Source organism: Molossus molossus, unplaced genomic scaffold (genome assembly GCF_014108415.1).
Source record: "Molossus molossus isolate mMolMol1 unplaced genomic scaffold, mMolMol1.p scaffold_m16_p_17, whole genome shotgun sequence".
NCBI lineage: Eukaryota > Metazoa > Chordata > Mammalia > Chiroptera > Molossidae > Molossus > Molossus molossus.
In genome coordinates, this window is record NW_023425352.1 from 67,289,902 (window position 1) to 67,304,737 (window position 14,836).

The 14,836-nt window shown below is 59.9% G+C and overlaps 2 protein-coding genes across 4 annotated transcripts in view; one reads left to right on the plus strand and one right to left on the minus strand.

Annotated features, from left to right (window-relative positions):
* ALOX5 (arachidonate 5-lipoxygenase) overlaps window positions 1-14,836 on the plus strand; it is a 47,173-nt gene that overhangs the window by 28,981 nt on the left and 3,356 nt on the right. For all 3 annotated transcript variants that reach the window (XM_036264715.1, XM_036264718.1, XM_036264716.1), the window contains exons 5-9: window positions 2,936-3,042; window positions 3,812-3,984; window positions 7,292-7,438; window positions 13,288-13,491; window positions 14,087-14,173. In XM_036264715.1, coding sequence (XP_036120608.1) covers window positions 2,936-3,042; window positions 3,812-3,984; window positions 7,292-7,438; window positions 13,288-13,491; window positions 14,087-14,173 — 718 coding nt within the window. The remainder of the gene's footprint in view (window positions 1-2,935; window positions 3,043-3,811; window positions 3,985-7,291; window positions 7,439-13,287; window positions 13,492-14,086; window positions 14,174-14,836) is intronic.
* MARCHF8 (membrane associated ring-CH-type finger 8) overlaps window positions 12,789-14,836 on the minus strand; it is a 184,605-nt gene continuing 182,557 nt past the window's right edge. Inside the window, exon 14 of the transcript XR_004959965.1 lies at window positions 12,789-12,971. The gene's annotated coding sequence lies outside the window, so the exon portion shown is untranslated. The remainder of the gene's footprint in view (window positions 12,972-14,836) is intronic.

A 14,836-nucleotide genomic window follows, 5' to 3' on the forward strand; every position in this document is an offset into this window, starting at 1 on the left:
CACTGAGAACCCCTGCTGTAGACGAGTTTCAGGGCAGGAGAAAGCCTGGCATGAAGAAATCTGCTTACTGTTGCCCAGGGCTCTCCAGACTCCTCAGAGGGGCTCAGGTGGGGTCCGGGCTAGAAGCATCTGCCTGTGCTGCCCTTCACTGTCCCCTCTTCCTCCTGCCTTCCCTGCTCTTCAGTTCGCTCGCCGACATTCACGGAGGCCTCTTGTGTGCCCGTCTCGGGGCTGCAGGAGGTCCCATCTCCCTTTGTGCTTTCCGGTGCCCCTCCCCCCTCCCTGCCTTAAACCTGCCCTGGGATTAGGAAAAGAAAACGCCGATTCTCACCTTGAAACAAACTCAATAAGGAAAGTGCAGTTTTACCTTAATGTGGCTGTTTTTGGTGAGGCCTGGGGTGGAGCCCTCCAATGTTGGAGGGGGGACATTTTAGGACACCTGGGTGTCTCCTGGTCAGGCTCCCAAGCAACGGGCCCAGACACCACCTGCCAACAGTCCTCGAGCCGGGACCTTGTGCACAGACGCTGACGGGTGAGATGAGTCTGAATGCCCAGTAGCCCAGGTGATGCTGAGGCTGCTGGTCCGGCCGCTCTCGCAGGAACAGGTGGTTGCTGCTTTCCTGGGGCGGGGATCTGTTCATCTATTAAAATGAGCAACAAGTATCAACTCATCTCTAGTGACTCTTTAGCAGCAGGCTCCTCAGAGCCTGGCTGGGACGGACTCAGACTCCAGCTGTGCCATCTTGGGAGCTGAGCTTTCGGTCCCCAAGTCTCCTTCTTACAGAATGAGCCCCACCATGCGGAGCTGCTGAGATTGTCATGAGACTTAGTGAACTCGTGATGCCCTGTCCCCATGTGACGTCTGGCACACCCTAGGTGGGCTTCCCCTACTGTCTCCATTCTGGGTACTTAGGAGGACTTTCTCCTCAGTCCTGAGCTCGAAACAGAAGCTGCACCAGGGAGCTGACTCCTTGGGCTCTGCTGCTGCCTGTTTGCTGGCTCCTTGGCCCCTTCCTCCCGGGCAGCAGGCCAGAGGCGGCCACTTTCACACGTGCTTATTGGGGTTCTGGGGGTGGACCCACGATGGGTCAAATGGCTCTTTGGTCCCAGCTCCAAGGAGCTCCCGTCTCGTGAGGGTGGGCAGCGGAGAGCCCATCACTGTAGCACGTGGGAGATGCTCCCAGTTCCTCACCGGTCCTGGCGCTGGGCCACCTTCAGGGCTGTGGGGAGTGTAGGGACCTGGGAAGACCTCTCTGCTCTCAGAAACAAACCCTTTGCACACTCAGACTGACGCCGATGTCACGTGAGATTTATCCCTCTAGTTTAACAAGAGCTTCTGTCCCCAGAGACTCACTAAGAGGGAGGGCAGGACAGGAGGGTGAGGAAGGGGTAAAGGGCGTCGCGGGGCCCTGGCAGCCTGCCCCCTGGGGGGAGGCCACAACAAGCATTTGCTGAACCGAGGCAGACGCAGACGCAGACGCAGATGCAGACGGAGTCTGCAAGCAGGGGTGGCAGGTTGGTCTCGGTGTCGGTGCTTCCCCGGCCTGGCAGGGCCAGGGGGGCCCCCAGCACGCGTGTCGTACACCGAATCCCCGCCTTGGTCACGGGACTTGTGGCCTGCGTGCCTGCTCACAGGTGGCTCCCTGGGATAGCAGAGTCCTGGTGGGTGCTGGGCCTCTCCAGTCAGGGCTGCTTCGTGGGGAGGGGATTGGCTCTGCCTGTCACTCTGGGGGTGAAGCGGGAAGGGGAGCCCACTGGAGGCCACCTCTGGCATGGTCCCCTGCCCCAGGCTCTGCACCCCCGCTCAGTCGATGCTCCATGCTGCCTGGGCACCTCCAGTGCCGGGGCCGTGGGCTCAGCGCAGAGCAGTGCAGACCCGTGCAGACCTGCTCCGTGCTTCGGGCAGCAGGCCGGTGCTCACACAGGTCGTCTGCCTATGACCTGCCTTCAGTGCAGCCGGGATCGCACCACAGGGCAGCCTGGCCCGGAGAAGGGGCAGCTTCCCTGAGACTGACGGAGGAGTGGGGTCCGCTGGGTGAGCCTTCGAGACACACTCACCCCAAATGCTCAGGAGGAGAGGAAGGAGGGAGGCCGCGTTGCAGGGCAAACCGCACACGCACAACCGGGAGCAGGACGGACGAAGCCAGAGCGTGTGCGGAAGCCGGGCACTGGAGGAGCAGGCGGCACTGCCGTGGGGAGGCACCGGTGACTGCGTGTTACTCTCAGCCGTGTGTGTGCCAGAGAAACTGAGGCAGAGTCACAGTGAGCACTGGCCAGATTCCCCAACCTCCCTCCTGTGCCTTGCTTGGGTTCTGCAGGGAAGCCTGGGAGGCCTCTTCCCTTCTCTCCACCTTTCCCAGGCTCATCCCACACCTTCCTCCTCCAGAAAGCCCACAGGCTGGTTCAGGCCACTCAGAAGACTCCTTATTGCCTACAGCCGCACTTTGAACTTATCAAGCGCCTGTCCTGGGTTGCTTTGCTATCCTGTGTAATGAGCATTCAGAACTGTGTCCGCCTCAGCACCAGGCAGAGAGCTAGGGTTGGTAGAAAGCAAAGGAGGGTTAGTTAGACTCCACTGAGCAAAATCCAGGAAACTGGGCAGAGCAGCCACATGAACGATTTGGCCTCTGTCCCTGGTCGCTTGCACTGAGAATGAATGAACGGACGAGAAGGCCTGGACGGAAGCATGCGTGCAAGGATCAGAGGGGAGCCCTTCTCGGTGTTAGGCAGCCAGTCTCTCACTGGGGGTGCAGGAGGAAGAGCGTGGGGCGTGGGTTTCTGTCCAGGCTCCACAAGGCCAATCAGCTGTTCCCAGAGCTGCCCTGGGCTCAAGCCCCCACTGCCCAAGGAGTTTCTAGAGGCTCCATCAGGCCACAGTGTGAAGGGGTTTGCGAGAGGCCGCAGCATGCTGAGGGTGACGCTGATCCGTTTGCAGGATAGAGAACCTGTTCATCAACCGCTTCATGCACATGTTCCAGTCTTCCTGGAGCGACTTCGCTGACTTCGAAAAAATCTTTGTCAAGATCAGCAACACTATTTCTGGTGAGTGTCCCCGTGGGGCTCTCGCGGTGCTGGGAGGTGAGCTGGCATGGGAAAGGGCTGCCCCACCTGTTCCAGCGTGGCTGGCCCGCAGGCCTGGCGGCCCGGGGCCCGTCGCCGCGCACGACGCTGTTCTCCACAGAGCTGGCTCCTTTTGTATTCCTACCAACAGTGCCCAAGGTTCCGGCTTCCCCAAACCCTCACCGGGTGTCTTTTGTTGTTTCAGTTTTTATAATAGCCATCTGACAGTTTTTATTTGCATTTCCCTGGTGTTTAGTGTCATTAAGCATTTTTTCATACATCTGCTAGCCATTTGTATGTCTTCTTTGGAGAAATGTCTGTTCAAGTCCTTTGCCCATTTTTTAATTGAGCCATTAATGTTTTGTGATTGAGTTGTAGGAGTATCATATATATTTGGTACATTAACCCCTCATCACACGCGCACACACACACACGCACACACACATGCTTGGCAAACATTTTCTCCCGTTCTGTAGGTTGCCTTTCACTCTGTTGGTTGTTTCACTGCTGTGCACACGTTTTCTAGTTTAATTCAATCCCATTTGCCTTTTATTGTTTTTGTGCTTGAGAAAAATGTGCCCCAGAAAACTTCTAAGGGCTGAGGGAGCCAGGAGGGCGCAGTGGCCCGACCGGACCAGGCGCTGGAAATGTGGGCGGAGCCTGTGATCAGCCAGCTGTCTAGGGAGGGGCCAGCGGGGCTGGGCTGCCCCCACTGAGATCTCAGGCTGTGCCTCGATTCTCCCCTCCATAGAGCAGGTCATGAATCACTGGCAGGAAGACCGAATATTCGGGTACCAGTTCCTGAATGGCTGCAACCCCGTGTTGATCCAGCGCTGCACCAAGTTGCCCGAGAAGCTCCCAGTGACCACGGAGATGGTGGAGTGCAGCCTGGAGCGGCAGCTCACCTTGGAGCAGGAGGTTGAGGTAGGACTTGGTTGTTGGGGACAGTGGCCAGGCTGGAAGGCCAGCTTAGATGGCCAAATCACACTCTGTGGGGCAAGAGCACCAGTGTCTACAGAAGAACCTTAGAATGTCAGAACTGAGACAGGGCTGACCCCCTCACTTTCCAAAGGATGACACCAAGACCAAAGAGAGAAGGAGGCCTGGGATAAGAGAGAAATGCCCTATCGCAGGCCCAAATCCCAGGCCTCCGGGTTCGCAGGCCTCCGGGTTCGCAGGCCTCCGGGTTCGCAGGCCTCCGGGTTCGCAGGCCTCCGGGTTCCCAGGCCTCCGGGTTCCCAGGCCTCCGGGTTCCCAGGCCTCCGGGTTCGCAGGCCTCCGGGTTCGCAGGCCCCCTGGTTCCCAGGCCTCTGGGTTCGCAGGCCTCCGGGTTCGCAGGCCTCCGGGTTCGCAGGCCTCCGGGTTCCCAGGCCCCCTGGTTCCCAGGCCTCCGGGTTCGCAGGCCTCCGGGTTCGCAGGCCCCCTGGTTCGCAGGCCCCCTGGTTCGCAGGCCTCCGGGTTCCCAGGCCTCCGGGTTCGCAGGCCTCCGGGTTCGCAGGCCTCCGGGTTCCCAGGCCTCCGGGTTCGCAGGCCCCCGGGTTCGCAGGCCCCCGGGTTCGCAGGCCCCCGGGTTCGCAGGCCCCCTGGTTCCCAGGCCCCCTGGTTCCCAGGCCCCCTGGTTCCCAGGCCTCCGGGTTCGCAGGCCTCCGGGTTCGCAGGCCTCCGGGTTCCCAGGCCTCCGGGTTCCCAGGCCTCCGGGTTCCCAGGCCTCCGGGTTCGCAGGCCTCCGGGTTCGCAGGCCTCCGGGTTCCCAGGCCTCCGGGTTCGCAGGCCTCCGGGTTCGCAGGCCTCCGGGTTCGCAGGCCTCCGGGTTCCCAGGCCTCCGGGTTCCCAGGCCTCCGGGTTCCCAGGCCTCCGGGTTCCCAGGCCTCCGGGTTCCCAGGCCCCCGGGTTCCCAGGCCCCCGGGTTCCCAGGCCCCCGGGTTCCCAGGCCTCCGGGTTCCCAGGCCTCCGGGTTCGCAGGCCTCCGGGTTCCCAGGCCTCCGGGTTCCCAGGCCTCCGGGTTCCCAGGCCTCCGGGTTCCCAGGCCTCCGGGTTCGCAGGCCTCCGGGTTCGCAGGCCTCCGGGTTCGCAGGCCCCCTGGTTCCCCAGGCCTCCGGGTTCGCAGGCCTCCGGGTTCGCAGGCCTCCGGGTTCCCAGGCCTCCGGGTTCCCAGGCCTCCGGGTTCCCAGGCCTCCGGGTTCCCAGGCCCCCGGGTTCCCAGGCCCCCTGGTTCCCAGGCCCCCTGGTTCCCAGGCCTCCGGGTTCGCAGGCCCCCGGGTTCGCAGGCCTCCGGGTTCGCAGGCCTCCGGGTTCCCAGGCCTCCGGGTTCCCAGGCCTCCGGGTTCCCAGGCCCCCGGGTTCCCAGGCCCCCTGGTTCCCGGCCCCCCTGGTTCCAGGCCCTCCGGGTTCGCAGGCCCCCGGGTTCGCAGGCCTCCGGGTTCGCAGGCCTCCGGGTTCCCAGGCCTCCGGGTTCGCAGGCCCCTGGTTCCCAGGCCTCCGGGTTCCCAGGCCTTCCGGGTTCCCAGGCCTCGGTTTCCAGGCCTCCGGGTTCCCAGGCCCTACTGGTTCCCAGGCCTCCGGGTTCCGCAGGCCTCCGGGTTTCCCAGGCACTCAGGTTTCCCAGGCTCCGGGTTCCCAGGCCTCCGGGTTCCCAGGCCCCCTGGTTCCCAGGCCCCCTGGTTCGCAGGCCTCCGGGTTCCCAGGCCCCCTGGTTCCCAGGCCTCCGGGTTCGCAGGCCTCCGGGTTCCCAGGCCCCCTGGTTCCCAGGCCTGAGCTGGCAGGAACTCCCTTTAGCCTGTCATTCATCACATGCTACCCTGGGTCCTCACAATTTGATTGGCAGCTGTCACATCTGTTTTGACAGGCCAGTTGCCCAGCCCATCACAGAAGCCCAGACAGCCCACCTGTGCCCACCTTCTCGTCCAGGTGTCCCGAGAAGTCGTCACACACTCTCCCGAAACACCCCTCTGCCCTGGTTGGCCAAGGACACAGCCCGCCTCACTGCCCCATCCCTGCCCCGCGTGATGGCAGGCAGACACTCAGAGCTCATTGCTGGTGTCCCACCACCGCGGGGCCTTCACATGCACAGAGTGGAAGGTGGTGGCCGGGCTCTGAGCTCACTGGTCCTTGATACCCCCCAGCCAGAGCTCACGAAGCGTACGCAGTGGCCACAGTGTGTCCTCTGCAGGAGGACACGCAACTCCTCTAAGCTCTTGCTGACCTGTCTCTGCCACACTTCGTCCCCAAGCCCTTCCCCAGCTGCCTGCACCCCTGCCTCTGTCACTCACCCCAGACAAGGAAGGCCACTGCAGACGGTCCCAGGGACGTGAGGTAGTACACAGGGAATGTGGTCAGCAATATTGTAATAACTATGTGTATAAATGCCTGCCACTCTGTGTACACCTGCCACACGCACACACACACACACACACGGGGGCTGACGAAGCACGCTTGCCCGCTGCCCGAACTCCGAGTCTGGCCTGAGCTGGCCTCCGCTGTGCAAAAGGACGCCTGCACACTCGGGTCAGGACCCCTCGGAGGGCTCAGGTGCAGTCTGGAGCCGGCAGTTCTCTACCTTTCCCGAACCCCAGGCACGTGCGTTCTGTAGTGACACAAAAAACAGACCAGGGAGCAAATCAGGAGTGTCAGCAAGCTCAACGAACTCGCACCCAGTGACACATCCACGGTGCCCCCCGCCTCACACAAGGACACAGAGCACAGCACTCCCTGCCCCCAAAGAGCACCCCCTACCTGAGGACCACATCCGGACCCTCAGCCCCTGCCTGCCTCCGCAGACCCCACCCCTACACAGCAGCCCTGCGGACCCTGCCCTTCCCAGACCCGCCCCTCTCCTCTCTGTCCCAGGGTGACTCGCGGTGGAGTTCAGTTCTGAACTGATGTGGCTGGAGTCCCACAGTGACACTCTGCTAGTGGACACCCCCTTTTCATCCAAGCTCTCTGTGCTTTCTTCCTGTCCAACGGCCTCTCTGGGCGGGCTTTCGGCATCTTTCACAGGACTGAACAGATTTCAGGCAACACGAAAGCGAACTGGCCACTGCCATTCCGTCACCTGGTGGGGAAACCTCACAACCTGAAAAGTCTTGATGGGAACCAGCCTTTGAGTCGGAGAACCAACCAATTCTGAACACAGCTCAGGGCCCTGCAGGGCTGCCCCTCCTCCCTGCGGGCCTCACTGCAGGTCCATCTGGAGCTGACCCTGATTCGGACACATTTCCCCTTGCTCCTCCAGCAAGGGAACATCTTCATCGTGGACTTCGAGCTGCTGGACGGCATCGATGCCAACAAAACGGACCCCTGCACTCTGCAGTTCCTGGCCGCACCCATCTGCTTGCTGTACAAGAACCTGGCCAACAAGATAGTCCCCATTGCCATCCAGGTAGGCTGCTGCCGCCTCTTCTCCTGGGCGCTCCGCCCAGACCTCCAGGGAAGGAGGCTCTGTGCCGCGGGTCCTGAGGAAGGCACCACTGAGCTCTTCCAGGGGACAGCGCTGTCCACAGGGACAGAGAGGGCTCCACGTCCCCAGATACACTCGAGGAACCCCTAGCAAGGCGAGGTGCTCTGCGGAAGACCTGCCCAGGGATAACATAGTTCACCCCAACCCTGAGCAGGGACCCCAGATCAAAATGGCCACAGGGCCCTGGTGACACTGTGATGTGGGCGGGAGACTGAAGCCACCGAGAGACCCCAGGGAGGCTGGGCCTGGGGCCGGGCCAGTCCTGGGAAGCTGTCTTCCAGGGCCCAGGGCTCTGGTTTCCACCAAGGACAGTGGGAGAAGAGAGAGGGGAGCAGTTTGGGGGAGAGGCAGGTGGGGCAGAGTTTCCTCTCTCCCCACTCCTGGCTGCTCTCTGCTTCCCCAAAGCACCAGATGCGGGGCACCGAGACAGCCGGTGTCCAGACGGCAGGAAACAGTACCCAGGGAGGGCCAGGCAGAGGTCCTTGGGGTGTCTGCACAGGGCCCATGGCAACAGGGCCCATGGCAACAGGGCCCATGGCAACAGGCAGACAAGCATTCAGCAAACAGTACTTTGAGCCAACTGTGGACAGGCGTTGGGTGCTATAGACAGAAAAGCCGCTGATGTTGCCCAGTGCTAACCACAGGCCAAGACTGTCCTTAAGGGTTGCCCGCACGGTCCACAATCCCTTATCCTCAATTCTGAAATCTAAAAAAAAATGTACACTACTCGGTTTTTCAAAAATTGGCAGCAAATTCATCGGTAGCAAAACTTCCTCTGAATCAGCAGGAGAGGCTGTTACGGGCTTTGTCCCATTGAAGGAGAAATTCGTTTGTCACCGCAGGAAGACCTAGCGTGTTTGAGCGCAAGTAGTGTGCTGTCCCGGGCAGGGTGGGAGGAGGAGGCACCACGCAGTGAAGCATGCGCACTGCTGAAGCCTTGAGAATCTTGGATGCTGAACGTTCAGCTGTCAGGGTTGCCGGTAAGGACCTGTCCCTATTCACGTAACCATCACCTCAACCCTGCAAGGTAGGTGGACACTATGGCCAGGGACCGTTTTCCTCAGATGGGGAAACTGAGGCACAGGTGCACATAGTTAGTGGCAAAGCTGGGACTCACGCCAGGCGGTCTGGCTTCCAGAGCCCATGCTGCCCGGCCGCCCAGTCCCGGGCACGTCTCCTCGAGAACGGAGCCAGCGCAGTCAGAGAGGAGCCCCGCGCTTCGGAATGCAGCCCAGGGAAGAGGGACAGCAGGCTGAAGTCAACCGCAGGAGGGGCCGCTGCCCACCGCGTGCGCCTTGGCGGGCAGCCTGTGCCCCGAGACCGCGGACGGCCTGGGCGGGCCTGGCTTCTGTCCCAGCTCTGCCCCGTGCCTACAGGCCGCGGGACCCTGGCGAGTCACGGAATATTCCTGAAGCTCTTCCCACTCCTGAAAATGGAGGCTTTGTAGACTATAAAGAACCATGCAGACGAAGGCCAGAGGGTAATAAATTCAAAATCTGGTTCTGAAAAAGTTCCAAGAAAATAATCCCTTAAGAGGCTAATGAAAGAATAAAAGAGCCAAAATATATACGATTAGGCATAAGAAGAAAGATGGTCACAAATTTTTTTAAAAGTAATTATGTGGCAACAAATTTGAAAAATGAGAGGAAAAACCAAGCAAAACAGAAATTATTAGACAAAATTGTAGAAAATCAGCCCATTTCCACATACGCGACGAGGACACTGAGTAAGTGCCTGGCCAGAGACCTGTGGGGGCCGCTGAGCTGCCGGTACCTTCAGACGACGCACTCCAGGGCTCCCTGAGACAGCGCCCCCGGTCACTCTGGCCGCAGGCGTGGCCTCGGGGCGCCTGGTGCCGCCCCTCCAGGGAGGGCTGAGACCACGCCCGTGACCCAGAGATGCTAAGAGAACTCGGACAAGGGTACCAGCAAAGTGAACGCAGCAGTTCGTAAGTGACTGATATGTCATAACCCAGATGCCTCCGCAGCAGGATACCTGTCAGTATAATACCCTAAATCAATAGGGAAAACCTTCTGGTCATATCAGTTGAAAGCTAAAGGAAATTTAATAACATTTAGTAGCCACGACTTATAAAAATTAAAATAATAATAGAAGGAAATGATTTCCACATGACAAAGCCAGGAAATATCATTCAAAAATGGCAATCCTGAGGCCATTTCCATTAAAATCAGGAACAAGAATGTTTAATGATCAAAGCAGTTAAACAAAATAGAAGCAGACACAGATACAGAGAACAGACTGACAGACAGTAGGGGTTGTGGTGCTGGTTGGAAAAGGTGAAGGGATTAAGCAAAAAAACAAAAACTCTTAGACACAGACAACAGAATGGTGGTTACCAGAGGGAAGGGGGGTGGGGGGTGGGAGAGGGTAGAGGGGGATAAATGGTGATGGAAGGAGACTTGACTTGGGTGGTGAACACAGAACACAACAGACAGATGAGGTATAGAATTGTACACCTGAAAACGTATCGATTTCATTAACCAATGTCACCCCAGTACATTCAATAAAAAATTTAAAAAACACCAAGAATATCACCATTGTTATTTAACATTGTCCTAGATGTGATAAACAAGAAAATAAAATAAACATGTAAATAACAGAAAAGACTATATTTTGGTAATGATATGATTGATGGTGGACCTAGAAAACCTAACAGATTCTAATTTTTTATAAAGCTACTGAAGTTAATAAGTTAATTTAGCAAGGTGTCAATTTTTTTAAAAGCCACTAGAATTAATAAGTTAACAAGGTGTCAATTTTTTAAAAGCCACTAGAATTAATAAGTTAACTTAACAAGGTGTCAATTTTTTAAAAGCCACTAGAATTAATAAGTTGACTTAGCAAGGTGTCAGTACTCCTCAAAAACACCATTAGCTTTTCTCCATGGTAGCGATACAACATAATACCCATATGAAGGGTATAAATATCTCACGAATAATTTTATATTATTTTATGTTGAAATGATAATGTTTTAGATCTAGTAGGTTAAAAAATCATATTATTAATATAAATGTCACCTGTTTCCTTTTACTTCTATTACTGAGGCTGCCTGAAAACTTAGAATTCTGTCTGTGACCTGCACTGTTCCTGTTGGACACAGCTGCTTTGAAAGAGAGCCGGGGAAAGTACCTTGGAAAGCAGGCGGCTCTCCTCCCTCTGCCGCAGCTGCACTGATGTCTGCAGGGCCTGCCTCAGCACAGCCCTTCCAGCCCTCCCCTCAGCCCCCGCAGCTGGAGCTGCTCCCCACTCTCCTCTGGTCCGGACAGCACCACCCTCAGGTCCACCCTTACTTCCAGACGCTGTCCTCTGAGAGACAGGCAATGAGGGCGCCTGCCTGCAGACTCACCTCACCTGCGGGGTCCTGAAGCTGAGCCAGGGCAGGGAATGCCAGTGGCTGCTGGCATGGGCAAAGCTAAGGACCAGGGCTTGCAGATGCGAGGGGATGCGAGCAGGGATCTGACGTCAGCGGCCAGGCCCCTTTTCAGGTATTTTGAGATAAAGGTTTTTAAAGAAAGGAAGTGACTGAGTGTTTCAGAAGAAGGGATCGGCATGACATGATTGTTCTTTTAGAGAAAAATGACCTTGGCCCAGTGTGGACTTGCAGCTGGGAGGTAAGACAGCCTGGTCTCTACTAGGGAGGCACCTGGCCGCAGGTCTGGGCTCAGGACGGTGACCTCGGGGACACTGCAGCACAAGGGCCCCAGAGCCCTGGGAATGAGGAGCTAGTCCTGCACGCAGCAGAGCCGGGCACGCAGCAGAGCCGGGCACGCAGCACAGCAGCACTGGGCACACAGCAGAGCCGGGCACGCAGCACAGCCGGCACGCAGCACAGCAGCACTGGGTACACAGCAGAGCCAGGCACGCAGCACAGCCAGGCACGCAGCACAGCAGCACTGGGCACACAGCAGAGCCGGGCACGCAGCACAGCCAGGCACGCAGCACAGCAGCACTGGGCACACAGCAGAGCCGGGCACGCAGCACAGCCGGCACGCAGCACAGCCGGGCACGCAGCACAGCCGGGCACACAGCAGAGCCGGGCACACAGCAGAGCCGGGCACGCAGCACAGCCGGCACGCAGCACAGCCGGGCACACAGCACAGCCGGCACGCAGCAGAGCCGAGCACGCAGCATAGCCGGGCACGCAGCAAAGCCGGGCATGCAGCACAGCCGGGCATGCAGCACAGCCGGCACGCAGCACAGCAGCACTGGGCACGCAGCACAGCAGCACTGGGCACGCAGCACAGCCGGCACGCAGCACAGCAGCACTGGGCACGCAGCACAGCCGGCACGCAGCACAGCAGCACTGGGCACGCAGCACAGCCGGGCACGCAGTAGAGCCGGCACGCAGCACAGCCAGGCACGCAGCACAGCCGGCACGCAGCACAGCAGCACTGGGCACGCAGCACAGCCGGGCACGCAGTAGAGCCGGCACGCAGCACAGCCGGGCATGCAGCACAGCCGGCACGCAGCACAGCCGGGCACGCAGTAGAGCCGGCACGCAGCACAGCCGGGCATGCAGCACAGCCGGCACGCAGCACAGCCGGGCACGCAGTAGAGCCGGGCATGCAGCACAGCCGGCACGCAGCACAGCAGCACTGGGCACGCAGCACAGCAGCACTGGGCACGCAGCACAGCCGGGCACGCAGTAGAGCCGGCACGCAGCACAGCCGGGCATGCAGCACAGCCGGCACGCAGCACAGCCGGGCACGCAGTAGAGCCGGCACGCAGCACAGCCGGGCATGCAGCACAGCCGGCACGCAGCACAGCCGGGCACGCAGTAGAGCCGGGCATGCAGCACAGCCGGCACGCAGCACAGCAGCACTGGGCACGCAGCACAGCAGCACTGGGCACGCAGCACAGCCGGGCACGCAGTAGAGCCGGCACGCAGCACAGCCGGGCATGCAGCACAGCCGGCACGCAGCACAGCAGCACTGGGCACGCAGCACAGCCGGGCACGCAGTAGAGCCGGGCATGCAGCACAGCCGGCACGCAGCACAGCAGCACTGGGCACGCAGCACAGCAGCACTGGGCACGCAGTAGAGCCGGCACGCAGCACAGCCGGCACGCAGCACAGCTGGGCACAGCAGCATTTAAGGGAAGAGTAGAGGAAGGGAAAGTGCCGGAAACCAAAAGGCAGCCAGACCCGGGGAGTGCCAGGGGGGGAGGCAAGAGGAGGAAGGGCGGGGGAAGACCAGGACAGGTGCCTGGGCACCTCACCTGCGCACTTCCTGCTGGCGCCCTCATGCCTGCTGATTCACGGCTGCAGTCGCTCTGTGAGCGGAGTGCTGTCCCCTTGTTCCCGACGGCAACGGCAGAGCGCTGACAGGCTCAGTAAGCGTCCAGGGTCCCACAGGTGTGAGCATGTGTCTGAGCCACCTGCCCTCCCTCGGGGTCCTCTCAGGATTCCAAGGCCACTGTTTAAGAGATCTGGATTCTTTTTTAAAAAATTATTTAATTAATTATTTATTTTTGTTACAGATGTTTCTCCTTTTCCCCCATTGACACCCTCCTCCCCTCCCTCCCCACCCTGTCCCCAGCTTTGTTGTCCATGTCCATTGGTCACGCGTACATGCATGTAAGCTCTGTGGTTTATCTCCCCACCCCCTCTGGGGATTGTCAGTCTGTACCCCACTTCCACGTCGCTGGGACAAGAGATCTGGGTTCTTCTGGAACTTCCCAGGGGCCAGGCTCTCCTGTGGCTGCAGTCGGGGTGAAGGATTGCAGCATGTGTTCTCTCTTCTATGTACCAGCTCAACCAAGTCCCGGGAGAAGAAAACCCCATTTTCCTTCCTTCGGATGCAAAATATGACTGGCTTCTGGCCAAAATCTGGGTGCGCTCCAGCGATTTCCACGTCCACCAGACTATCACCCACCTCTTGCGCACACACCTGGTGTCAGAGGTTTTTGGCATCGCCATGTACCGCCAGCTGCCCGCCGTGCACCCCGTTTTTAAGGTAGAGCAAGCTTCTGCCTCGCCCAGTGGGGGAGGTGTCTGGTTGGAGGGGACAGGAGGGACGGGGAGGAGCACTGACCCCCCTCACAGGACTGTGCTGGGAGGGCCAGCAGACAGGGACCCCTGGAGAGATGTTTAGGGGGCAGTAACACCTCTGCTTCCCGAGGACACAGGGCTGGGGCCTGACACCCCGAGTTGGAAACGGAAGATGAGCTCAGCATTATCTTTGTCTGAGCCCAGGCAGCAGCCCCTCCGTCACTGCCCTTCTCTGAGCCCCATCAGCGCTGACTGCTGGGGTGACAGCGGCCTAGAAATATCCCAGGTGCCTCAGGTATAAGAAAGGTCAAACAGTGCGCCTGCCCCGTAGGTCGCTGTAGGGCTAAAGGAGTTCACACATTTAGAGCCTGACACAGTGCCTGGCACGTAGACAAGCTGTAGACAGCGCTGGCTGTCCCCGTGTCACCGGCACTGCTGCTGAGCGTCCAGCCGCACCCTCCATGGACTGGCCGAGATGCCAAGGGTCCGGGCTGCAGAGGAGACACAGACCTGGCCGAGCCCCGCCGGCCTCGCTGACGTCTGCTCTGCCCTCTGCCCAGCTCCTGGTGGCGCACGTGCGGTTCACCATCGCCATCAACACCAAGGCCCGGGAGCAGCTCATCTGCGAGTGCGGCCTCTTCGACAAGGTGGGCACCTCCCACCCACCCGTCAGGGCCGGCCCCGCCGGGGCACCCACTTCTGAAGCCTGCACGGGTTCCCTCTCAGGAGGCCGGAGGCACGAGGTGGAGGCGGGGGGGGGGGGGCAGAGCGCAGGCTCCCAGGTCTGTGGCTGGTCTCTGGCCCCTTCCCCCCGCCGCTGGGCGAGCCCTCCTCTCCTGCCTGCAGCCCGTTCCTTCTCCTTCTCGGCGGCCTCCCGGTCACTTCCTCCACCCCCCTTCACCTTCAGGCACGTGGGTGCAGACCCAGCCTCCGGGCACCCACTCCTCACCTCCTGCGCACTAGGGACCTGCACCCCCACCACCCTGCCGCCCATCACTCGCAACACAGCCTCCCCACCCTCTGCCCTCCCAGGCCCAGTGCTCCCAGCCCATTTTCCGCCTCAGTTCCTGCTCGTCCCGTACGTTCTCCCAGGCAGCACCCCACTCTGCTTTGACCCCCCGTAGCCTTCCCAAGCCCAGACTCCCCCCCTCCCCCCATCCCCAGCGCTCAGGTCGAGCTACTCTTCGGGCTGCGAAGGACAAACCCAGCTCGAACCAGCGGCAGCTGGAAAGGAAATGTACTACCTCATACACCTGGACGTGTGGGGCGAGGGGCTCAGACCAGGATGACCCAGGACTCGGGGTCCCGGG